Source organism: Mya arenaria, chromosome 5, assembly GCF_026914265.1.
Source record: "Mya arenaria isolate MELC-2E11 chromosome 5, ASM2691426v1".
NCBI lineage: Eukaryota > Metazoa > Mollusca > Bivalvia > Myida > Myidae > Mya > Mya arenaria.
The window spans coordinates 17,649,219-17,676,090 of NC_069126.1; the positions used below are offsets into that span (position 1 = coordinate 17,649,219).

The 26,872-nt window shown below is 33.7% G+C and overlaps 2 protein-coding genes across 3 annotated transcripts; both read right to left on the bottom strand.

Moving 5' to 3' along the window:
- Window positions 1-17,627: 17,627 nt before the first annotated feature.
- LOC128234455 (uncharacterized) lies at window positions 17,628-19,413 on the bottom strand. Its single transcript, XM_052948705.1, has 3 exons — window positions 19,179-19,413; window positions 18,770-18,849; window positions 17,628-18,309 (listed from the first exon to the last, which is right to left on the bottom strand). Exons 1-3 carry the CDS (start codon window positions 19,403-19,405, stop codon window positions 18,089-18,091), a joined length of 528 nt encoding a protein of 175 aa, XP_052804665.1. The 5' UTR covers window positions 19,406-19,413; the 3' UTR covers window positions 17,628-18,088.
- A 292-nt stretch (window positions 19,414-19,705) lies between these two features.
- LOC128234449 (uncharacterized) lies at window positions 19,706-26,757 on the bottom strand. 2 transcript variants are annotated; one of them, XM_052948696.1, is made up of 8 exons: window positions 26,699-26,757; window positions 25,936-26,086; window positions 25,081-25,302; window positions 23,663-23,863; window positions 21,691-21,759; window positions 20,602-20,773; window positions 20,064-20,202; window positions 19,706-19,820 (listed from the first exon to the last, which is right to left on the bottom strand). In XM_052948696.1, the coding sequence occupies exons 2-8, from the start codon at window positions 26,004-26,006 to the stop codon at window positions 19,774-19,776; spliced, it is 921 nt and encodes a 306-aa protein (XP_052804656.1). In that variant the 5' UTR covers window positions 26,007-26,086; window positions 26,699-26,757; the 3' UTR covers window positions 19,706-19,773. The 2 variants fall into 2 exon arrangements, with proteins under 2 accessions (XP_052804656.1, XP_052804657.1); XM_052948697.1 differs by lacking the exon at window positions 23,663-23,863.
- Window positions 26,758-26,872: the final 115 nt, after the last annotated feature.

Here is a 26,872-nt window from a genome sequence, read left to right on the forward strand (position 1 = left end):
AATACAGATTAGACAATTAGCGCTCATCCTCTTAGGCAAAAAAAACCCCAAAACCTGTGCTTCCGGTAACATGGCGAATAAATATTTCGACGAGTTTTACCGAAAATATTCAATGCATTTTCTTGCAAGAGATCAGTAAACTGTATAACAGTATTATCTAAATTTTCGTCTGGAGTGTAGTTTTCAATACGCTCTGAAAGAGTTTGCATAGATTCGACATTTTTCTATTTAAAAGAAGATCATGGAAATCATTTATCTTAGACTCATCCCATTTAATAAATCGTTCAGCATTTTTTAAAATTAGTCACAGGCTGCTGGTTAATATAACGTTGTAAATGTATTTTAATTACATTATGGTCCGAGAATTCATTCGGTTCTAATACCTTAAAGTCACTTTATCTAATAAAAAATAATCCACTATGCTCGAGCCATTTAGTTAATGAAATGTAAAATCGCCGTTATCATTGTGTAACCGGCCATTACCAATAAGAAACGTTGCCCGTGCAATCCTGGAAATCAAATGGTATCAAACGGTATCCGACTGACCAGTTTACATACAAACCATAGCCACGCGCCTTTGATCTTATTACCGCTCGTGCTCAGACGTCAAAAATTGTACCGTTTGATCCGCAGCCGATACATTTCTATAAATGTGTTATTATAAGGTTTTTGTTTGGATTTCAGTTGATGGGACTTAAATTAGGCGAAATAAATAATCATTGCTAACTGCGAATAAATTAATGTAACGATTAATGAAATGTGAACCTCGCAATTGAGCCTGCATGAATTCGCAGAACCTAATCGTATGAAGCCTGAATTAATACCCATCCCTGAAAATATAGCGCGTTCACAACAAGGTGAAGTAGAGGGTGGAGCCCTGCAGAAACCGGAAGTCCGATCCCATGAGCATATGGACAAAGAAAGTCTCGAATGCAGCCAGCTTGTAAAAAAAAACGTCATCAAAGACGTCTTGACCATTGACGCCTCTAACATTTTATTTGACAGGGCACACAGGTTGGGTAACATTGAAAGATCAAAGAAACCCCGCCCAATCATTATCAAGTTCCACTATTACCATGACCATGTCCGCCAGGCGGCGGCTACAGCAAGGGACGACCTGAATAAGCGTGGACTTGGAATCGGGATCCAACTACCCTAGGAGTGGCGCGACGCACGGCAGAAACTCTACCCTATTCTTCGCGCAGAAAAAACAGAAAGGACACCGAGTACTATTTGTTGGAGACAAACTTTTCATTAATAACAAAGTGTACACCCCATCCCAAACAACTCCCCAATAAGGGGGCCAGGAAGAGCCTTTAGATATTATCTCATGGAACATTAACGGACTATGTAGAAAACTAGCGGACCCGGACTTTGTGGATATTATAAAATCACATGATATTTGCATACTCACTGAAACTTGGTTATCACCTAAAAATAATTTTAATGTGAATATTTAAGGTTACTGTGTTGATCATTCATTTGGTAATAAGTCACCAAATACTAAAAAATATCGGTTTACTATAAATCGGAACTAAGTGAGACAGTTAGTTTTATAGAAAAACAACAAAGTGGAAGAGTCTGGATAAAAATTTGTAAGTCTGTTTTTCATTTAAAAGTTGATGTTTATGTTTGTTGTATTTATATTCCACCGCATGATTCTAAAGTGTTAAAAATAGTGATATTGATATGTTTGAAGAAATAGAAGTAGGTATAGAAAAATATAAATCACAGGGAAAGATTTTTATAACTGGAGATTTAAATAGTAGGACCTCAAATGAATTGGATTATATTGTTTCTGACAGATTTCTCGATAATGACCTAGATTTACAATCTAATATTTATAATAAACCTAGAAAATACAAGGACCACGTGTTAGATACGAATGGCAAAAGACTTTTACAATTATGTAAATCAACAAATCTTTTAATCGCTAATGGTCGATTACATAAAGAATCTGATATTGGCGAATTTACATTTATCAACACTAATGGTTCAAGTTTGGTAGATTACTTAATATTGAATCAATCTGATTTCGAAATAGTTAAATTGTTTGAAATACTGATCCCTAATGAGTTGTCAGATCACTCACCGATCAATTTCCATCTCGTACGTAAACCGCCAATCGTATTAAATCATCAAAATAATAACTCCGCCCCCGAAATTACTATCAAATGGGATAATTCACGCGTCGATGTATTTCGGGACCAATTATTGGGTAAAAGGCCAGTACTTGACCAGGTGACTGCTAATGTACATAATCGGTCCATTGATGAAACGGTTACGTCATTTACCGTACCTATGCAAGGAAGTGCTCTTGATGTATTTGGAAAACCAAAAAATGTTCATAAACACTCAAATTTGAGTACAAAAATATCAAAAAGAAACTATGGTTTAATAAGGAGTGCTATGAGGCGCGCAAAGAATTTAATATATCTAGAAATAAGTTTTTACAAAATCGGAATGATGAAAATAAAATGGAATATCTGAATAAAAAAGGAACATATAATAATATCAAACGTAAACAAAAAAGGCAATTTATGCGCACTGAGGGTAATCGTATCAGTAAACTTGCAAAGAAAGATTAAAAATCATTTTGGAAAAAATATTAAAAAGCAATATAAACCAAAGGATAGTGACCCAACTTGTTTCACACTAGATAATATGTATGGTCATTTTGATACTTTTTATGGGGTTCATGCAACCAATAATACTAATCATACGACGTCTACAAATGCAACTATTTACGATGATGATTTAGATATTGAGTTTACAGAATCAGAAGTAAAGCACTCTGTCTTTGCACAGAGTAATTCAAAAAGTCCCGAAAGTGATTTACTTATTGCCGAAATATTTAAAAACTCTTTTTACATAATTTTGCTATTTTAAGTAAGTTTCTATAATAAATTATTCAATGATGGTGTATTCCCCGTGAATTGGACAGAAGGTATTATAATCCCAATATTTAAAGGCGGGGCTCATGAGGCTAAGAATTTTCGAGGTATTGCTCTCAATAACATATTATCGAAAATATACTCAAAATTACTTGTAAATCGACTAATAAAATGGTCGGATAAACATAATACACTTAATGACAACCAGTTCGGTTTCCAAAAAAATAAATCGACAATTGACTGCATATTTGTATTACACGCCCTTATCACAAAATCTCTTGCGAATAAGAATAAATTATATGTTGCATTTTTAGACTGGGAGAAAATGTTTGACCGGATTGATAGGGTTTTATTATGGAGAAAACTCTTGTCTTCAAATATAAGTACAAAATTTGTAAAAACCTACAATCTATGTATTCTGTTGTCAAATCATACATAAGATACAGAAATGAAAGGTCCTCCAATTAATTCTAACATAGGCATCAAACAAGGGGACCCGGCTTGTAGCATTTTGTGTCTCTTCTTTCTAAACGATATCTTAGAAAGTATAAATAGCAACTTAAATGGCATATAAAAATTGATGACCTGAAAATATTCATGCTATTATTCGCTGATGACGCGGTAGTTTTTGCAAGTGATCCTAAAACCTTACAATCAATGTTAGATGACATCGACAGATACTGTAACACGTGGGGTTTGCGTCTTAATGTTAATAAAACAAAAGTTATGATTTTTGAAAATGGTCGCCATACGTTATATGACTTTTATTTATATAACTCTAAGATCGATGTTGTCTCTTCATTCAAATATTTGGGTGTACATCTTTTTAAAAATGGAAACTGGGATCGCACTCAACAAAGAGTCGCCAAACATGCATCGTTTTCACTCCATAATTTATTCGTCGTTTACAATAATCTGGACCTTCCAGTTAGTAATAGGGTTGAATTGTTCGACTCGCTTGTTTTATCAACACTAAATTATGGGGCAGAAGTATGGGGCTATCATGAGGGACCGGATGTAGAAATTTTGCACTTGAAATTTTGTCGGAAAATATTAGGTGTGAGACGCTCTACCAATCGCGAAGCTCTGTATGGTGAACTTGGTCGAATACCGATGTCAATACATAGAAAAATACTACTAATAAAGTACTGGATAATATTAATTATTTTAAACGAGAACTTCTTAATATATACAACATATAATATGCTAAAAACGATACTAATAACGAACTTAACTATAAGGGATGTAACTGGGCATTCAGAGTTAAACAGCTTCTCTATGAACACGGGCTTGGCTATTTCATGGAGAACCAGTTTAATATGTTTATCGATTTAAGTGTTATAAAACAGCGTATACTAGATAATTATCACCAAAGCTGGTATTCATCTATAAATAACTCAGGACGTCTTGAAACATATTGTCATTTTAAACATACATTTCGGATAGAAAATTACCTTTATGATGTAAAAGATTCAAAATCAATGTCAAAATTTAGAGTTTCATCACATGATCTTCAAATTGAGCGTGGTAGATACGTTAATACACCTAGATCTCAAAGATTATGCATCTACTGCAACCAAAGAATGAAAATGAATATCACTTTTTACTAATATGTCCGAAATACGCAGACTTAAGAGCCAAATATATTAAAAGATATTGCTACACGTGGCCAACAAAGCAAACGTTTATCAAACAATTCATATAAATCTCTAATTAATCTATCAAAATTTATATACTATGCAAACATCTTAAGAAACTAATAAGTATGTTGTTGTTTGTATCCATAAACAAATGTTTTGTTCTTCTGTTAAAACAATTTGTGTCTAAATCCATGCCTTGCACATATATGTATTTTATATTTGCTATAAACATGTCTGATATGTTTAATGCAATAAAATGTTGAATTGAATTGAATTGAATACGGAAAGCCTATTGTAAAATAAGTAAGTTCTTTTTTAAGCCTTCGTGCTTAATCTTTCTTTATTCTTTTACGAAATTCTGTGTTAGATTCCTTTTAAATTGAAACCAATAACTCGTATGCATACACCTTGGAAATGTCTAAGAATATGTTGTCACAGAAAAATGCACTTTGGTAATGCCTTGTTTGTTCTATAGCTTTCTTCTCTTACTTGTTACTTGTTTTTAGCAGTCTAGAATTGACAGCCATATGGTTAGGACCTCCTTAGAGAATCGTGTTTACGTAATATCTGTGGTCTATTCATTTTGTGTTGTATATAAATGTTGGTTATCCAGCTTGTGTATACAACTTGAGAAACGGTGTACAAGGACTTCCTTGAAATAGCATTAGTGTTCGAAGACTCCCACACAGACTTTTAAGGGGACAACCTCTTCTGACAAAGAACTTGTCTAATGAAAGTAATATAACCAGCTAATATATGAGAGATTACTTAAACGGTGATAAATAAACATGTACATCCTAAACATTGTTTAAGAACAACACATAGTGCTACCACTATGAGCCTGAATTAAAGACGTAAAAAAGATGGAACCAGTATTTTTCTGTTCATAAACCATATTGAGCACATGCATGCCGGACACCAAAATTTCATCCTAGCGTGACGACACCGAAATACAACTGTCTCATGAAAACAGAAACTTCGAGATGCCAAGTAGTTATCATAATATTTCAAAGTATGCTTATAAACAATTACTTTGAATACTTTAGGTAAACACACAAAGACAAATAAATCATCTTTCTATGTTGGAGATATATATTTTGTTTTCACTTTTTATTAATGATGTGCATACGCATTGTTAACCACAATTCTGACAGTTCATTTACCAGTAGTTGTCATTTTAGATTTTTCAATATCGTATTCGAATGCATTTACATTGACTATAAACGTTTTTAAAAGTAAATGTTTTGAGAACTATTGCGGGGTCGCATTTAAACATGGATACCGAGGGTGCCGACGTCATCAGAGAAAATACAGTTGTTTGAATATACTTGATATTTTTAAGGTAGTTCATAGCGTTTTGATACATAAATATGTCATATATATAGAATACAAGGTTAATGCTGTGGATGGAGGATTTTTTTCTGGCAAAGCAGAGACAATTATTCGGTGAGCCGAAGGCTCTAAAGTAAAAGTAAACTGTCTGTATCTAATTATTGGAAAAATCATTAAGGTTTGCTTCTTGGATTGTTCTACAGCATCCAGTTACCTATTTTTCAAGTAGGACTGTTTTAAAGTTTAAAGATTAGTGCCTATATGAAATGTTTAGTAAAACTAACTGTGGTCTTACGCCAAGTGATCAAACTGGTTTAAGCTCTGAATGTACATGTTTGTAATCTTAAGAATGGGTTTCTGTAACAAAACTATAATTCAGCAATAAAGTGTTGATCTTATCTCCCTTTGACCGTTTGATGAATGTTTTAATGCGGACGGATACAAAAATATATTGATCGGCGCACGATTTATTTTGCTTAGTGTAGTTTGGTTGAAATGGACACTGAAATAGGTAGGTATTTTATATTTGATTATTTGAAAACTTGTTATGCTGTTTCTGATTGATGTCTGTAAAACTACGCTCTTTTTCTTAGTGGCGATATGGCTTTGTAGCATAAACCTCACATTGATTATAAGAACATACTTATCGCAATTCTTATACAAATATTTATGAGTGCATCGAATATATAAAAGACACGTAACATATGTCTGCATTAAATCGAATGTACATACTATGAAGCCATCGTGCACAAATGAGGGTTAATAATTGCAACAGCTCAGCTCGGACTTAACGTAGAATCAATACCTACATTGTTCGAACCACTTTTAATAACAGACGATTATGATCTGAGTTGCTGGATTTGACATTTCAGGAGGCACCCTTGGTGTGTGGAAAGAGAGTTAAGGTGTTCTATTAGGAAAACATGATGCAAAATGGTACATTCTGTGTTATTTATGCATTATGTCTTTACCATATTGACATATGAGGGGATGGCGGAAGGTGCGCCCAAATCCCCTTACCCCCTGAATCCGCTATTTTTAAAATATTTTTTAATTTGCAGATGTTCTGCAGAAAAAAAATCAGTTTTTAATAAGCAGTTACCTTTTTTTCCTTCTTAAAGTACGTTAATGATTCATAAATAACCCCTAAATTTTAAATATATAAACAAAAGAGCCAGTAGATGACAAGTGAAACAATATTTAAAATTGTATCTGTGAGGGGCCTCCGCTATGACGTCATAGATTCAAGGCCACGAACTTATAGGACAGCGTCTACATGATCAAGAGTATAACAGGTATAATCTATTTTGAGGTCATACGTACATTATTGACATATTTTTTGCAAAAATTGTTTTGTAATTTGATGCAAAAGATGTTGAATAATAATTTTATTAAATTGTTTATTATATTCTTCAATGATTAATGCGCATGCGAAAGTCCAAACATTAACAGGCACGAACTTACAGGATTCAAGGCTATTCTACATATAAACATATTTTATATTGTTTGGTATATTTTTGGGGAGTAAGAGTGCATTTTTATGATAAAAGAAAAAATGCGAATCAATGGTTTAACGTGCAGGCAAACTGTCATACTGTGTACTTTCTTTATTTTTAACATCGTTTGCAAGTAGTAGTTGGATGTAGTTCAATTTTGATAATCCAGACTAGGCGAAATGAGAGTAGCGAACGAGACTTTTTTATCATTAAAATATTGCTTAAGGTCATTTAACTGTCTGAGTACTACCTTATTGGCTGGCACATCGTCAACGCAAAATCTTACGAAGGGATTGTTTATGAGTGAGTGGTAGTAGGCGGAACTTAAAACAGTCGCAAAAGTTAGAATTCCTTCCTAGTGCTTCATGTTTCATATCTGCAATTTCATCGGCTGTAAATGTAGGCTGTAATCTTCTAAATAGAGGCTGTATTTTGAGTGTAGATATGATAAACTGAATATCGTTTGCACACGTGTGACGCTTAAATCATTCATACCTCACATACATAAATGGCATAGGACGCTCAAATGGTCCACACGTTGAAATATGAGTTATGGTTTGTTACTACTTTTATTATCATCCTATTAAATCTCAGTTTGCTAATTAATGCTTTTTAGATGGGTTACGGACTTAGTCCAGTGATGTTTTCACAACATTAATGCTAATACAACTGATGCAGAGCTATGCTAATCTTGTGGATACAAAATGCACGACGGCACGAATATTTGTATTTGATTATAACATCTTTATAATGTTCCTATCAACACTAATTTCGTTTATTAATCCAATTCCAATTTAGATAGAGGACCGAACGATTCCGACGACTACAGCATACATGACGAAAATGTGCAGTTGTTTGAAACGGTTGTTCAGTACAGCAGCCTTGAAACCCGAAAGAAACCGGAAACACTCTTTGGACTATCTGGTTCGGGAAAGACCTCGATCGTTAACACGATCTACAATGAGTTGACTGGTATAACTGAGTCAGCTTCACAGACTGGCTCTGGCAGCACCCAGTCTAAAACACTTGATTTCAAGGGTGCGTAAGCTTTATTTTTCCTTTTGTGTAGTTTTAATACATTGTAATTTAAATGGTTTAGATGTAAATTAAACATGAAATTAGAAATTCATAGAATGTATATAGTTTTTCGAATATTTTCTTCTTTGAGAAAGAAAGGTCACCTATACGCTTTTAAGAAACGGATTAGAACACTTGTTGAAGGTATCATCATATAAATGTTTAAAATGAGTCGTATTTGTTTGTGATAAACATACGATGTTATTTGATACTTTATGTTAGATTGTGTACCTTGACATTTAGTGAAAAGCATTGATATAACAGTGAAATAAAACCGGATTAATATCAAGTAGATCTGAAAAAATGATGGATTAACAATAAAATAACAACGGATTGATAACATAATAGCAATGAAATGATAATTAAAGTGGAATAAAAAAAGAATAACAATGAAAAAAAAACAAAGAAAAAACAACGAAATAACAATGAAGTAATGATCTTAATGATTAAGAATTGGGCGTTCGCTGCGATCACTCCGCCCACTCTTGAATATCAACTTTCCTAAATATCAATGTTTACTTCATGTCATCTACCCTATTACATAATCTGTCTCATTCGTATGTTAATTATTCGATTCACAAGAACAATACAAGCGATCCTGACCTTCAATTAAGGTTCGGTTCAATCGTCGGCAAGCGTCTAAACACCATTGACTGCTCAGAAACGTTAACGGCGAACAAACCAAAATGATACCCTCGCAGGTGCTATACTGTTTGAAATCAGTTCGAATAACAATGAAATAACAATGTACTAAAGATGAAATAACAATTAAATAGCGATGTAATAACAATGAAATAACAACGGAATACATTTGAATAACAATAACATAAAACATACAATAAACACAATGCAATAACAATGAAATAACAACGGATAGGATACCTCCTTGATATTGTCAATTAAAAAATATAATCGATCATGATCTTCAATCAAGAATTGGCCCAATCGTTGGCAATCTGCCGAATATCATTGACTGCGCAGGGAAGGGCAACGTTAACGACGAACAAACCAAAAAGATATTGAGGCATACACTCACAGGTGCTGTACTGTTTGATATTCATTTGCACATTAATATTGATTTTATAGGAAATGAAATAACAAGATTGAAGGATGGCCTAATATAGTACATTTTTACTGCGGTTATTATAATACTTAATAGACTCTTTTAATTAATTTCTTAACATTAGATTCATTTTAAATACAACTTCAGGTCGCATCCTACCAGGTACAAGCATAGCTGCTGTGGAGGGTTTGCAGAACAAAAATGGCGTTTGTTGCTTAAATGTCGTGCTTCCTCCGTGCAATCCTGAATGGACGGTCACAAAGATCATATTTGTACAATCAGCAGCGGACTCTATTCCAGAACATCTGCTAGACATGTTGCATGACGTTCTTTCAGAACACGACGAAAGTTTACAAACGAAATGTAAGTGTGCAGTTTCATCATTCAGATTATTTGTTCATTGCAAAAATCCGCGCACCGACACCACCTGAATATCGAAAGTATTCATAACAAGCATAAGCTATCAATACTTAACGGCTTACACATCTGGACTTTTGACGGTATGAATGCACCAAGGGGATGTTCAATATTCAAAATGCCGCTATTTGTCAACAATTGAGAAACAACTGATTTGTTAACTTTGCATGTATATTATATTCCCGACCAACATCGAAAACATGTAAAACACTTCTATTGCGCGTGACGCTCGGTAAAACATGATCTGAGTGTTTACCGTAACAACCCAACTGACGGCACACTTCATTGAAAAAAAATAAATAATTCAATTGTTGTTGTTTTCAAGTTTTACGTGAAGCAACGTCAAATAGTTATTTTTAATTATTGCGAAATTAAATCAATGAGTTGGAATGATTTCAAGGGTAAATCCCTTGCATGTTGCGTCTATCATACTTTAAATATATGCCAGGGCAATTTATATTACCCTCCGTACTCTTAGAAAAGTGCCCAACAAAAATGCACATCGAGATATGATGTATTGCATATACTTAATATATAAATATAATTTATCTACATGTAAATGTTTTTAACTTACAGTTACTTTAAACAATAAAACAAGTTCTGCAAAACTAACAACATAAAAATGAAGTTGTGTAGTATAGGTAAAGTTCATGGCAGAAAACAGGCTTTCTTAAGACCATTTTACTTCATGTGACAGCCGTTATTTAGGATGAAAATGTTTAAATTCGTTTATGAATACATTAACATGGGCAATATTTGATTCATTAAATACATATGAAAAACTAATTTAACATGTTTTTAACTTTACAATCCATTTATTACCGTCATCAAATAATTCAAACATATCTATTAATGTAAAGAGAATATCTACCTAGTTCTCACTGTAGCATTACAGGTGTTTATTTTATCTTGCAACACTCGCTTACAAAAATTCAAATGTAAACGTTCTATTTTTTACTGACTAAAACCCAAAATTTACAGGCATAATTCAATATTGAGCCAACAAAAGAATCAAATAATTGACAAAATAGTTTGGGTTAAAGGTCGTATTGTCCGTATGCCGTCTCCGAAGGTCCGAAACTCCGTTTTGAAGCTACTTCGGCAAATACAATGTCCAAAGCTTGTAGAGCTTACAGGCGTGCCTTTGCCAAGGATAACTTTATTTAAACGTTTGAAACTGAATCTAAATGCGTTTTGTACCAATCCTTTATGTCGGACTTACATTCTCATATTTTGTATCTGTACTCTAGTTATAACCTTTATATGGCTCATTGCACAAGTGCGTGAAAGCCCAAATGCAGGTTATATTGAAAATCATGCAACTAGTGAGAAAACCAATTCAACAGGAAAGCACTAACACTTGAGTTTTGCCAAAGTGCATCAAAGCCCAAATTCAAGTTCTATTGTAAATCAAGCATGCGGGAAAAACACTTCTACAGGAACGCAGTAACACTTGAGCTGTGCCGCAAATGCGTGAAAGCCCAAACACGGATACTATTGTAATTCATACGAGTCGTGAGAAAAACCATCTCTACGGACTTGAGTCCAGATCGTTATCCAAATATAAAATATACGGGTTGTCCTCTTATCTTAAACGATTGATTCGACGTTCTTATTTCATTTAATTTCTGTTTTGATTATTAATCTTTGATCTTTTAAAACACAATAGTGACGGTTTTTACGAAGCAGCTTATATTTAACTTCAATTTGATTGGAACAAATGTTTTTATTGCATCTATGTTTTTAATCTCAGTACTTAACCCTGTACATAAAAAAGTTTATGTCTTAAGTTCGCAAATGATTTGATCACTGAAGTCGATCAAATCAATGGTATGATACTAATGACACACTGTGATGGATAGACTTTTGTATATTTATATACTTAATTAGCATGTATCTCTAAGACACTTTCTTTTTACAAGTATGCCTTTAGCACAGGTTACGTTGTTGTCGGTCCACATAATTGATTTGTTTTTAATGAATAAACTGTTTTGTGTTATTTAATTGTATGAAGCTTTTTTGTATGAATATTATTCGTAATAGTTTCCTTTAAAAGCATTTATGACATGAAGTCTTAAAGATATGTTTGTAACGTGTTATTTAATTCTTAACTTTGTTTTATTTAAATGACATTTATCATTGTTTTCAAATAAATTATATTCAGAGATGTTTCGTTAATTGGTTTTGTCTTATTTGCATACTTGTCGGTTATTGGGTCTCAATTGTTTCCAACAAGCTTAAGGCGAAACAAACTGTCCCGACTCAAAAGTAATCCTAGTGTTTCACTTTAAAGGCCCTTCTAAAAATTGGCGTATTAAGTGGAGTACATGTGGAAGTAAACACCTTGTTAACTTGTTGAATAAAGCCTTTTGAAAACGTTTTATTAATCTAGTGTAGGCAAAACATGTCAACTTAATAATAGCGATGTCATAATAACAGTTTACCTACATAAATGATAATAAATATAAGTCTGCTGCGCCTGTCGTAATCAAGCGCTAAGAGCTGCGGCTGCTATGATAAAGCACTAAGTGCTGCGCCTGTCGTGATCAAACGCTAAGAGCTGCGGCTGCTATGATAAAGCACTAATGGCTGCGCCTGTCGCGAACAAGCGCTAAGAGCTGCGTCGGCTGTTATATAGCGCTGAGAGCTGCACCAGCTTTGATCAAGCGCTAAAATCTGCGCTTTGTCGTGATCATGCGATAAGAGATGCGCCTGCTGTGATTAAGAATTAATGGATGCGATGAGTCGCGATCAAGTACCTACTGCTGTGCCTGCTGTTATCATGCGCTAACAGCTGCGCCTGTCTCGATTTTCCTCTTAATAGCTCTGACTTTCGATCACCAGCGCTTACAGATAGAATTGCCAATATATGGCAATATAAGCTGCGCTTGCCTTAAAAGTTGCGCTTACTGTTTCAAGTGTCAAGAGCTGCACCTGATGTGATCAAGTGCCGAGAGCTGTAATCATAATCAAGCGCTAACAGATGCGCCTGATGCGGTCCAGCGCTAAGAGCTACGTCGGATGTGAATCCTGGCTAACAGCTGGGAATACAGATAAAAAGAACCCACTAACGGATCCTGCTACAGACAGGAATACCTTTATTTACTGTGTTTCTTTTTGCCTGGGTTCTTGTTACTTCTTGAAAGTTCATATTATTTTTTACGCTCGAACAAATGAATCAAACCACGACAAAAGCCGCAACGTTTAATTATGCGATGCGTTGAAAACAAATCACGAATGTAGGTGTGAATATGTATTTTCTAAAATGTGACAGTAGTATAAGGTGCCCTTGACGATGCTTAAATATGCTCAAAAATTGTTATTATTCCTGTGAAGTGTCATCAAAATCCCTTCAGCAGTTTTGGAGATTGCTCGCGGACAAATTTTGTAATCACTTTATTCAATATCGCGACAAGTCTGCAAATTTGAATGTTTATCAAAAACATTTCTATATAAATTTATTTGTAAATCTCACCTGTAACAAGGAAGAAATGAGTCCATGCTATCATGTCATTGAGATTACGTGCAGACGATGATTGTCACATGTACTATATTGGGCAATATAGACACAGAAAAATGCGCAACCCACACGGTAACTCACACAGATTACCATATTAAACCTAATCTCAATACAACATACATGCACTGGCCGCATGTTCAACTAGTTGCAAGCAATAAATAGTATCTTATAGCAGTTTGATGACTGCGGAAAATAGGCTCAATCTTTTCTTTGGCCTTTTTACAAATAGTTTGAAACAATACATATTCAATGAGACAATCCTAATATGCGTGATTTAGTGTTGAATGTCACTGACTGCATTAAAATAAATGTTAAGATTACCGCAATCTGATGGAGATGCCAAGTTTATCAGGTGTAGATAGTTTAATTCAGCTTGCCTTAAATCAGCAAATACCATACAAACCATACATTGAAATTAAATTATTGATATGGATTCAGTCTTTCGTTTATACTAGAAGGGACGTGTTAGTGATGTGTCGTTAAATATACCCTGGAGGGTTGCTCCGGCTGAACGTTGAGGCATGCTAGTTTTTAGTCTCGAACTCTGTTCCACTGACCGTTCTTATCAAGCTATACCGATGCGTTTGTGGGCCTTGTTGTCTTTGCACATGTGCGTATCTCGTTAAGTATCGTTTGGGCCCTCGAAACATGGTTTATTTCTGAATGTTTTGATAACGAGACGGAGAAATACTGGTATCATTACTATTTACATATGACGTCATGGTCCTGTGATGTGCACACATTTTAGCATATGGGTGAAAATAAATGAAGCCTGTGAGTGAATAAGGGGTAAATATTATAAACACATGATGAGTTAGTTTTTTCATTGGCACAGATAGCAAGAAATACCAAAAAATACTTGAAATTGGGTTTTATACTTTGATAATTTTTTAAATGACAGGCTTACAGCTGTTTTAGCTATAAACACCATTTAAACAGTGAACAGTCAACTCATAAAAGAAAGAAAGTGTCAAATACAAAATACTTGTACATTAAAGGTCAGATTTTATACTTTTACCACTTGAAGTTTAATAAGATAAGTTGTCATTTCTAGTCGTACATTTCTACATTTTGAAAACCTCATGAAATGTGCCAAGTTTCATAACAATATATCAACATATATAAAAATATAGAAGTTTTCACTGGCAACTTATTTTTGATATTTTCCGATTACTTGGGACACAAATACACACTTATTTGTATTCCAAGTTCAATGTTCGATAATGTTTGAAAATCTGTCTTGTGAATTTGTTGAACTTTCGATTGTATGTTTGATTCTTTTCTTTCAATCGCGTGTAGAGTTCTATTCTTGGCATCAGTAGGTGTCTTTTTCCTACTGAAATTCCTTCTACCAATATTGTTTCCTTCTTGTTTGACCTGATCCTTGAATGATCGTATACGAATAAATCCATTATATGTTGCCACCTCTTTATAAGACTTCTACCTTACTCAGCCGTTTCACTTTTGTTGTATAACTTCTGTTGAATTGGCCTAAGCTTTTAGTATTCCATTGATGATAAAAGACATGACGCTTTTGATCGAGTTTCTTGGTATTTCCGTTTCTTGCTTTACTCCGAACATGTCATTCAATCTTACGGATTCTTACTTTCTTCTTTGGACTCTCTTGAATATCAGTTCAAGTTGAAAATCTACTTTCTCTTTAGTGCTGCATTTTAAAGTAAGTGATTCAGCGTATTAGCCCGTTCCACAGAATGTTCAGGTAAAGATATCTTTGTTTTTTGGGGCTTGTTTTCCTACCGTGTTTGACCAAGGTTTGTCTTTCTTCGCCTTTTTCTTTTTTGTATCTGGTGATTCTTTTGCCTTTGCATTTTTAGAATTGTTGGCTTTTTGGTCTTTTTTATTTCCGTACTGTTGCTTTTTCAACCTGTCTCTCACTCTTCTTACTGTGTCATACTTTTGGTGATTCTTTCTTCTTTCTTTGAAGTTTTCATTGTAAACTTTGTTCTCAAGGTTTTACTTTGTACTTAATGTCTTAGCCTTTTCTGCTAAGGTATGATCTACTTTAACTGCTTTCAATATTATTTTATCCGCTTGCGCTAATTGCTTTTAATTGTATTTAGTTTGCAACTGAAAAGAGTAGACCAATAAATCTTTGTTTATTTAAACACTTCAAATGCTGTATTTGTATGATGTCTGTTAAACTACACTCTCTTTCTTAGTGGCGATATGGCTTTGTGGAGTAAACCGCACGTTTATTAAATGATAATATATATCGCATTCTTATACAAATGAGGGTATCGAACGTATGAAGGACATAACACATTTGTTTGCATTTAATAAAAAGTACATAATTGGAAGCATCATTTAAGGGTAATTATTGTAACAACTCATCTAGGATTTAACGTAGAAATAATGCTACGATACCAATTTTAAACAGAGGCAGTTCCAGATTTTGACGTTTGAAAGGCGCTCTTTACGGCTCTTAATGTGGCAAGAGGGCTTTAGGTTTTATCCTCCAGGAATTCTTGAAAATAATTAAGAAGAAAATGGTGCATTTTGGCGTTATGTATGCATTCTTTACTAGAGCAATTTTAAGAGAAGTCGCGTGGCGCAAGTGCGTCCGCCACAACGCTCAGAACCCGTTAGATATTAATCAGGCTTCAGCGGATTTCCTTTATATCTGGTATCTTATAAACCATTAATTTCAAACCTTTTTGAAAAAAGTGGGCTTTCAGATATGCTGGCCATGTTAAGCAGTGTACATTGCATTATTACTAAACTGTCGGAATTTGCTCAAAGTAACATTAAGTACGAGCCCATTCCACAAAAAACATCGCAGCGGCACCTTTTGTGAGCATAATCCGATAAACAGAACCTTGATATTGATTTGTGAAACAGGTACACATGTTACAATTGGTTAAGTAATTGATTTTTTTAAGAAATATGCACGAATACATAAACAAAACTATTAATCACATTCCGTTGAAGGTAAGGCATATATTGATAGAAGTTTGAAAAAAGTTTGAAGAATAAGCTTTACTCTGAAGAAATAATTAAAATACCTTCAGCTAAATAAAAAAAGTTTTTTTTTCATTATTGGCCTTCCCAATATATTGGTGCAATTAACGCATAAATTTTACCATGTTAGAAGTAGAGATATACCGCAGCTTGGAATGTGATTCATAAGCTTTGTAAGTCACTAACGAATACAATTCATTGCAATAATGATAGCAGAAATCAATAAGACACATGGTTTAGATTATTTATCCGGGATATGCAAGATACGTATGCAAAATATATTTAGTATGGTTACTATGGCTTGTTTTTGGTTTTGATTGGCTGGCAGCTACGGTCAGTAAGTGAGGTGCGAGTGAAAAGACATGAATGGATGATTGATTTGTGTTGAATAAATCGGGGTACGTACCAATGTTAAGTAAGTTATATATGTCCCGGTTTATTATGTGAAATGAAGATCCCGCGGTTTAGTGACTTGAATCCGCGATAGATAACTACCATTAAAAGTTATGCCAAACTTAAAATGATATGCGAATCAATGGCTGAACGTTTAGGGAAACTAACATTCACTGTAACATATTCATCGGGATTTTCTACTTTTATTCGTTGCGAATATAACTTTAGGTCATACAACTGTCTTAGAGTACTACTTTATTGGCTGACACATCGTCATCACAAAATCTGACGCAGGTACTGTTTATGGGATGAGTGGCAGAATACGAAACTTAAAACAGCCGCAAAAGTTTGAATTCCTTGTGATTAAGCATATAACCTAATGATTACCAATCTGCAACTTCATTGGCTATAAATGTTGTCTGTATTACAAACGGAGGTCTTATGTTTAGTGTAGATTTGATAATTTCAATCCCGTCTGCACACGTGTGAGGCTTTAAACGTTTATACCTCACAAACATAAATGTCGGAGAACTCCAAAAAGCGTCCACACGTTGACATACCGTCAGTGGTTTTCGACTTCTCGATTATCTTCCTAGCAAAGCTGAGTTTGTCGATGAATGATATTAAGAATACGGATGGAGCTGCGCCTATCATAATCTTTGACCCAAGATATCAATCATACTTCAAAAGTATCGAGTGTCAGAATGAAGACCGCGATAAACAGGCCCGAATGTTTGCTTTGGCGTTTTTACAATCAAGAGTTTAAATCAACACACGCATAAACATTTCTAAGTAAGGTATGATAACCAGTCTATGCATTTCTACAAGTTTATTTTAGCACGCACATACACACGCACATAGGCAAACGTCGAAGAAAATGCGCAGACAAATAACACACGTACAACAATAAATTCTAGTCGAAATAATTGTCTTAAGAAAAAAGTCTACAATTTCATGTTATATTCTTTTTTAAAATGAATGACGCTTTACTACGAATTACACATCATTTGTTATGAAGTTTTGTAAGAAACTATAGAATGAATTATGCCAAAATCGCTTTGTGATTCAAAAAAATTGTTGACATGAACGCTACCACTTATTAAATTATTTTTACCAGTTACTTAAAACTTCAATACAACCAAATCAAGGTAAAACCGAAAACTATTCATTCATTTTCATTGCTATTACAAAAAGTCACTTCTAAGAATATATAAATGTCAATGTCATGCGAGAAGCCAGAAGACACGCGACATATTCAACTGTTTATACATCAATATCTACCTCGCGGCCTGTAAATTAAGCTCATCAGTTATAGCAGTTTCCAAAGCCTTCTTTTGTGCTGTGTTTAATTTCTTGTGTGCACTTATGAACCGATCTAGTTCACATAATTCCTTCAGTTCTTGTTGTTTCTTCACACAATAAAAACCATCACTGTATAGCTGGTCGTCTGTTAGGCGCCTCGAGCCGGGGTCATGTATGTACAATATCACCAAAGCTCCTGAATAACAAAATGTTTTTTGAAGATGTGTGTGAATATCATCAATTTAGAAAAAAATTCTAGAAATATTTAAAACTGAATTAATAATATGTGAAAATAGGTTCACTTGAATGATTCCTCTAATGTTTCATCTTTACAATACAATCGAATCAACGAAGTTATATTTTCTAGACGGTAAGGATTATTGCAGATGAGCAAACGAGTCTTAAAAATGTTATACACATGAGCCGGTGCTGATTAAGAAGGGGATGTATGAGGCTAATGGGGCGTCGGAAGTAGGCAAATTGTCAATAAAACAGAAACTGTTGCATTTGAAGCATCGCCCATCCTGAACGCATTAAATTTTTTTTTTCAAAATAAAGGTACAATAATCCCATCAAAGAATCGAATCGTTACAGCGGTAACTATAATTAAACATATTGTAAGTGTTAACTCGAAAATAACAACAATACCACATTACCTCCTAACTTCCTAACACCCCGATATGAAGTTAGCTTTAGGTCGCCAAGTCCCAAACCTTGTTCCTCTATTATCACGTGCCTTTTTGTAAAAAAAACACACAACATGTACATTACATTGTAAATTCGCAAAAACAGGTATGAAGAGTATTCTGATTGTAACTAACATAAATGTATTGTGTGTCAACATCTCAGGAAATAAGTTTTGAATGTCTTTTAAGCAATTTCAATTTTTATTTAGTCGTATGCAACGTTGTTGTGTGTCGAAATTGACCATGTATTTGACTATAATATTAAGAAAGAAAACATAAAGGGTGAAACATATTCTTCAAGGTAAGTCAAAACTTAACAAATAATATTATTTATGTGTCTTTATTGCTAAAGCGTATGTTAATATGAGTCGTGTTTCACCTTTCTGTGAACTCCACACACATTATGTACAGTTTGCATTGCGGAAGTTTAGGTATATCCTTGTGCTTTCTGATGACATGTGTGCGGAAAGAAACCCCTCCAATTTGACTGACCGTCTCCTTGATTATTCCGCTGTACTCATCCAAATTGCTCGAATCAAAACTTATAATACAAACGGCGTTTTTTAGCGTTGGTTTGCTAGGCATTTTCTGAAGGTTAACTTCCATTTCCCTGCTCCCCTGGAGGATAAAATTAGAAATAATTATCATTGGAAATCTTTAGATAAAATTGCTCATACCACGAAGATTAGAGTCGTTGTTAATTAATCAAACAAATCAAGGGTCTCTAAGATCTATGCAATGCAAGGGGTAAAAATGAAACAGTTCAGTGACATAAAAAGCAATTTGAATATTTTTGCTTTGACATGTCGACATATTTTTATCCGAAAAAAAACTACACTAGGGTCCAAGTATACTTTTAATTATACACGTACCGAACAATGCCCAATAGAGTTTACCTTCAAAGGTCGAGATGATGATCCACCAGCTAAAGCTGGTTCTACCGAAGACTTTAATTTCAAAACGTAAAGCATGAGTCAAATTATCAAAAAGAATAAAATTAAGATGGCAGCTGTCAAGGCATCTGAAAAAGTATAGAGTACTGAGATTATCTGAACAACAACATTACACTGATAAGAAATACCAACCGTATTAAATATATAAAGTAATAACGCATGTACCTTGAATACATACATGAACAAACAAATGTAGTATTGACATACTTATTCTTTAAATTAATAACAGATTGAAACATAAACTTAGTATTGACATATTTGTCATCAATAATACTCGATGGAAACATAAACAAACATTGCTAAAGTCGTACCCTTGTTAAACAGATGTTGGTGTACGATTTTCAGATTTGCATTTGTTTGATCAACCTTTTCTTCCGCAGTTTTAGAACTTTCTCTTACTTCTAAAACCGTATTGTTCGCCTTTTTCATTTCCTCGTTGATTGCTTCGACCTTGGAAGTAGTTTTAGTATAGTTTGATTATAGTTCTTTTAAATCATTTTCAATATGTGATACAATAATAGAGAGAGCGTAATTTGCATCGCTGGTATCGGTAACTGTTTTACGAAAGCTTCTTATATCTTTTGACAAGTTAGAATCGCGTTGTTCCTGTTTATCTTTGACGTCTACAAGATCACTTTGTATGAAGTCCACTGCATTTTTTAAAACATTATGGTCGTTTGTAACATCGGCAATGTCTTTTATAATTGCCCTGGCTTTAGTCTTTATATCAGGATACAAGATGTCATTTGGATCAGAAGTAATCAGAATGTCATTTATTTTGATGATGCCATTATCTATGTTATGCAGCTTGGTTGATTGTTCGATGTTTTTATACGAATTCTTGTTTACCTCAGATTTCAGATCTTCCATTTTGCTTTTAACTTTATTAAATTGTCTGTTAAATTGGTTTTCAAGGTCCCTCAATTGTTTTTGAATAGCTGGATTTTCTATCGCCACTTGTTGTGCGCCGAGCGGAAGCCTCAATATAACCGCAGCAATAACATCGCCAATTGTCAGCAATCTGATACAAAACACAACATTGTTTCGTTTTAGTTGCATTAATAAAATTATCGATTCATATATCATAGCACAGATTTTCAAGGTAAACATGTCATCAACTAATATACAACAAGCCAGCATAGGAAATGCAGAAATCCTAGGTCGAAGTCTGATCCATTTTCATTACACAAAGAAATACACAAGCAAAGCTTTCAAAGAAATTTAAATGAAACTTTTGGGGCAAGGAAAGTAAAATAAGTTTTAAAGTTAATGACCCCTTCCGAGTTTCAGTGAGACAAAGAAGTTTTTGTTTTACTTTTTCTGCTGAGAAATGTAAATTTTTCCAACAAAATGGCTAGATTCATTAAATTTAAGGCTCTTATGAAACTGCTTATAGGCTTGATCGACCCTAGCTTTGCTAACATATTTATATTGAAATGGTCAATTCAGCCGATGATAAAACAAGAACTATTTGTAAAGTGGAAATATTGCCGCCTAATTCCTAAGCAAGTTAGGTGTATGCTATAATATTTCCAATCACTAGTTATTGTTTTAAAAAACTAATGCCATTCAAGACCAAATGTATTATCTGCTTAGCTTTCCTTCTGTTTATCAAATCCTGTATTAATCCTCAATTTACTTTCCAATATACTTATCAAAGCCAGATATGTGTTATACATTATAAGGCATGTCGATCATGACTTACGGTTAATAAGTGCTCCAGTGAACATTAATAGCCCTCGGGCAATTATTCTTTCAACTGGAGCATTTATCAACCAAATACCATGGTCAACCTAATCTTGAAGCACAAAGCGTGCGTTTAATTTCGGGAAGATAATATATATTTCGAAATAAAGTCTAAGTGACACTGTAAGTGGATACGATTAAATACAGTTTAACCTTATTTGAGAATCAATATTACATTACAATCATACTTACAAGAGGTCCAATCGTAGTCCCCATACTGTTTTCGATCCACTCTTGGCACCGTCTGTGTCCATCTTAGTGCTAAAACATTTGTATCACATGCTTAACCTTGTTCTCGGTTTAATATAGAAATCAAGTATTTTTCTGTATTGCATGTTTGTAATATAACATCGCTATTTTTCTATTGATAAGGAAGTAAACTACTTCGCATGTTTGAAACAAAATAATAGGCAAATATAATTTTTGAATTGGCAATACTTTAGCAAGTCTTACATTAATTTCTCAGTTTTTGTTGATCATGAAAACTATTCAAAATTGTAGCACATTCCCATCTGAAAGCTTAAGAGGAAAACGCTAAAGTTCGTCTAGATTTCGGAAAACATTTATAAAGCTGTTCATTACATAGTGTTTGAAAAGAAAATAACGTCATCAACATATTTCAAATAATGACTGTCTCTAAATGGATATGACGTATGACGTCATGATTTAAACGGAATCATACTTTGTTAAACGTTTAGTGTTTTTTTTTTTTTTTTTTTTTTTTTTTTTTTTTTTTTTTTTTTTAAATCCTATGGATATCAGCTGTCTAAGCATTCTTCTTTTACATATTATTAAAACTATCGGATGTATCTGTTGTTTAAAAATGATTTTGGGTACAACATATCTGCAAGGCATGTAGCGAGGGAAATGACATCGCCTTGATGTATTCGGCTAATCATTAGAGCAGGTGAAACAGGTATTCATCGTAGATTTGGCTAGTTTGTATTTATTAAGCATGCTATGAAAGAATTTTACATTAGTCCTTATATAAATTCAGAATTGTATTCAAATTGTCCATGAAATATTTGAGCAAACTCCTTGAGTAAGACGCGTATTTATTCAAAAATAACGTTTTTGTGTTCCGGTATTTCTCCTTTCACTTTTGGACAACATTTTAAGGCTTTTCTAATTACGTCATTAATTATGATAGCCGTCCAATGAAAACGCTCCTTGCATTTACGATATAGCCGAGTGCGCGGCCAAGTTAAAAAATGTAAGATGGTGAATGAAAGTGAAAGTAGAAATACAGCAACAAAAGACGTTCGATTTAAATAAATACGCGTCTTACTTAAGGAGTTCTCAACGGTAGGTAAAATAATTCAAGTTACTCTTTACATGCACACAGTTTGCATTTCAGTCTGTATTTAACGTGTTTGAGGGGGGGGGGGAATTTCGTAGTTTATTAACCTCTTCATTGTTTTGTAATTAGCGTTTTCAGGGTTGAGTCTGCGCATTTACTCTGATTATGTTTGAATTGTATCAAGAACAATCATAAAGTTGACATTTTTTCTTGTAGCTTGGTGCTTTACATTTCCGGCTGTGTAAAACGTACAGTATTTCGTCAATTATTTTAGGAAATATTTGACATTGTTTAGGGCACCTATTGAAACACTGGATTGGCCCGCCGTATTAACTTATGTGCATTATTATATGTCGATCGTTTGATTATTCAAGCACAATATAAAACTAAAGGAATTCGCTGTCCTTTTCTCAATAAATTCATTATAAAATTAAAAATAAACTCAGAATAATCTGTTAAAAAAGTTATATTTATATCGTACATATACAATGTTTAAAGATGAAATGGTTGTATATCATAATCTTTTTGTTAGATAGTTATCCTGCTCATGACTTGTAGTTGATTTTATGAATAAAAGTTTCACCATTTTGCGATTCCATAAAGACAAAAAACCCTAGTTTTAAATTAAGTATTGCCTTTCTGCAAACCCATGGACTGTAAACATAGGTTTTATTCTAAAAAATGGTGTTCAAATAATTGTCATTCCCGCATAAAAGCAACAAAGGAACTCGACGCTGTGCATTGGAATATAGCTTTAAGCAGTCATGTGGATTACTCGTCATATGTTTGTGTGTCCCTCGTTAAGCAGGTTCTGACTTACAGAAAGTACTTGAAATTCGTGTAAATTTAAAACATTCACATAACCTGTTGTTGCCATTGGTCGGTTCCGATAGATTTGGTGTACTGTCTTTGTCACTATTAGGTGAGGTTGAATATTTTTGTCCAGCTGAGTTGACGGATTTGCGTTGACCATTTGTATGTTGTTCTTCTTCAAAATCTCCTTCATTAATACTTGTCTCAGCACTTTTCCCATCATTATCCTGACTGTTCTTTGTTGCAATCGTGCTGTAGTTAAAAAAATGACTGACACCTTAATCTTTTTCTCCTTATACTGAAGAATGACATTTATAACTAAAATATTGGTATACGTTTTTGACAATAAACTATAAACAAGCATAACCTGCTAACAATTTATATGACACAGCAAACCAAACAAAACCATAAGCTGATATCATTTCTCAGAAAAGTATGTAGCCAGTGCAGGGATCGAACCTGGGGCACTGCTTGCAAATAATGTGATCTACCAAATTGGCTATCCGGCATTGGTAGGTCTTGCATTTTCTGATGCACAATATGCTTAATCCAAATAGACGATCTATTTTTCTTTCTGTATAACCACTGTGAATTAATGCACTGGGCATAAACCACAGGCCATCGTTGGGCGCCAGTTGCCGTAGGTTCTTAAAGGTATGCGGGTAGGTCGGTGATCGAGTTTGGAAACCCTTCCATGCAATCCATGTGTTCTACCAACAGCGCTTACGTAGATAAAAAATTGGAGTTCATGATGAACTATAAAATGGTCTCCATTGTTTTGAAAAATTAATAAAAATAGGAGTGTTGAGTGCGCGCGAGCTAAGCCCGATAAACGATTCAGGAAGTTGTATTCGTGTTATAAACACCAAAACCTACTCGCACAGATTATCGTCGGTGTGTACCAGGTAAGTCTTGGTATAAATTAATTTTCAGGTGATATCCTTGTCAAATGAGGTTTAAGTTGTATTTGTCCACCATGTTTGAGAACAAGACAGAATGGTAGAAACAGATATCAATCTAAAATGAATTTCACAAAAAAATGCAAGAACTTCTTTCACAAGAAAACGGGCCATAGACTCCACAAACAAAACAAAAAGTCATAATTATTTTAAAGCCATTTAATTAACATAATCTTTTATATAATAGGGTAATACTATAAAGCTGTTTACAATTATTATTTTTTAACTGGAACATTGTTGTGCCAAATTAACGTAAACCGATTGTCTCCTGTTTTACAAGATAATGTCGTGTTTACTTCATATAAATCAACCCTGCTTTCAATCGCACTTATTACTTATGAGAAATGGAACGAAAGTTTCACAGCATACACAGGCTTTCTTTAAAGGAATTTAAAGGATTAATATCATTTGTTTTTGTTACTCTGTCATAAGATTATGACAAATATTAAAACAAATATATATGTATATAAAAACTTGCTTTCATTTTTAAATTGATATGTTTTAATGTACCTGTTGTTGCTTTTACTCGGATCCGATTCCTTTATATCACTGTCAGCAGTTGTTGAAGGTAATACGACTGCTTCACCTTGGCCGTTTGGCTGTCCTTCCTCTATATTACTTTGCTCACCTCTTTTTTGATTTTTATCATGCTCTTCGGCTTTTGCTTGTGTTAAACCAGCAGTGTTCTCACCAAATTCATTTGCATTTTGACCGCCCTTTGATGACACTGTACTGAAATTGACACCAAACATATTGCAAGTCACACCTCCACATGACACTTAAGTAAGGGCACTCCGGCAAGTACACAGAAGCAGACGAAATAATGCAGAAGTTATACATGACAATCAGTTAAATTATCCATGGAACGGTGTAAAACAATAACGAGAATAACATTATATTGGCGTATTATTATAGATTATGTTTTTCTGAAATGTCGATGTCATTTGGAACGTTTATCAATTTTTTGTTCAAGAGTGGGTGTGAGTTTCTTTATAATCAATAAAGGCGACGCCCATATAATCACATCTCTGCAAAGCGATTACGTATGTAAACAGGTTATAACTTTTTGAAGAATTTTATTGGTGAACAGTTTACAAGTTTTAAAAACCAAAGACGTATGAAAGATAGGTATACTCATGTTTGCTTCCTAGTGACTCTGAATGCTTCTTTTTATTGGAAATTAGAGTTTCACCTTATTTTTTAACAGAGATTTCATTCATTTTATTCTTACATGGGTAGTACCTGTTGTTCTCGTTGTGATATAATATTCCTATCTTGGAATAATAATAGACAACAAAAACCTATCGTGTCAGTATGCATTTTTTTTAGAATCTATATAAGTTTCAATAGATAATATTACTTTACCCTTTTTTGCTTTTGGCCTGTAACAACGCGTCTTCTGCACCATCATCTTTCATATTTTCCTTGTTATCCATTCCAAGTCTTTAACAGGATTATCTTGACTATGTGTAGAACGTTTCATCTTCGGGTTTACCTTCTACATCCTTCGTTTAATCTTTATTTGATGGCATCATTAAAAGTAAAAGGATTGTCCAATATTCATACGGAATGTTAATGAAACAGACTTAACTTAGCTATCTGAGTGATAAGTGTTTAGCAAATTAACAAATAATCAGTAACTGATATGAGCTATAACAACGTATAGCCTTATCATCATTACATATATAGCTAACTAAGACCTTTAGTAAATCGAAAAAAAAACACACACACAAGATGTGTGATAAGTTAAAGTTATGTATATATAAATATTTGTCTAACTAAGGTTTTACTTAGAACATAGAAAAGTAAACAGCGACTACGTTTTGAAAACATAAATCGTGTAGTTTTTTTGTCTTTACAAAATAAAACGATTAATTTCTTTGAGAAAAAAACGAATGTGCATCTCTGATGCTTATGTATCAGGTTATAATCGGAAATATAGAAAACAGGACGTTATATCTTAATACTCATTTTTTATAAAATCGACTGAAAGTGATAATCACATTAATATGCATGTATCTGTTCATTATGCATAAAGCTTTATAATAGACAAATTGATACGTATAGTTTATAACCAGGCGAAAATTTATGAGAACATTTCCATCACAGTCAAAATTAAGTTTATTACCTACTCCCGCATCAAAATCCGCCATTTGCAAACACACGTAAATCGAAAGTACATTTTTGGAAAATAGAGTGCACTATAATTAGAATATGTAAACATGGTAAAAAGTAGTTCAAGATTAAAAAGCACCGAGCGTGTCATTAAAATCTAAACAATGCATGTTGAATTCTATACAAA

Excerpts from the sequence above, each read along its gene's own strand:
- LOC128234449 (XM_052948696.1), bottom strand. The coding sequence starts at position 26,006 with ATGGATAACAAGGAAAATATGAAAGATGATGGTGCAGAAGACGCGTTG. Across the intron at positions 21,760-23,662 it reads CCGACCAATGGCAACAACAG|CACTAAGATGGACACAGACG; the intron begins GTTATGTGAATG and ends CAAATGTTTTAG. Across the intron at positions 19,821-20,063 it reads CCAACATCTGTTTAACAAGG|ATGCCTTGACAGCTGCCATC; the intron begins GTACGACTTTAG and ends ATACTTTTTCAG.
- LOC128234455 (XM_052948705.1), bottom strand. The coding sequence starts at position 19,405 with ATGGAAGTTAACCTTCAGAAAATGCCTAGCAAACCAACGCTAAAAAAC. Across the intron at positions 18,850-19,178 it reads TGTGTGGAGTTCACAGAAAG|GCACGTGATAATAGAGGAAC; the intron begins GTGAAACACGAC and ends TTTTACAAAAAG. Across the intron at positions 18,310-18,769 it reads GGGTGTTAGGAAGTTAGGAG|GAGCTTTGGTGATATTGTAC; the intron begins GTAATGTGGTAT and ends TTTGTTATTCAG.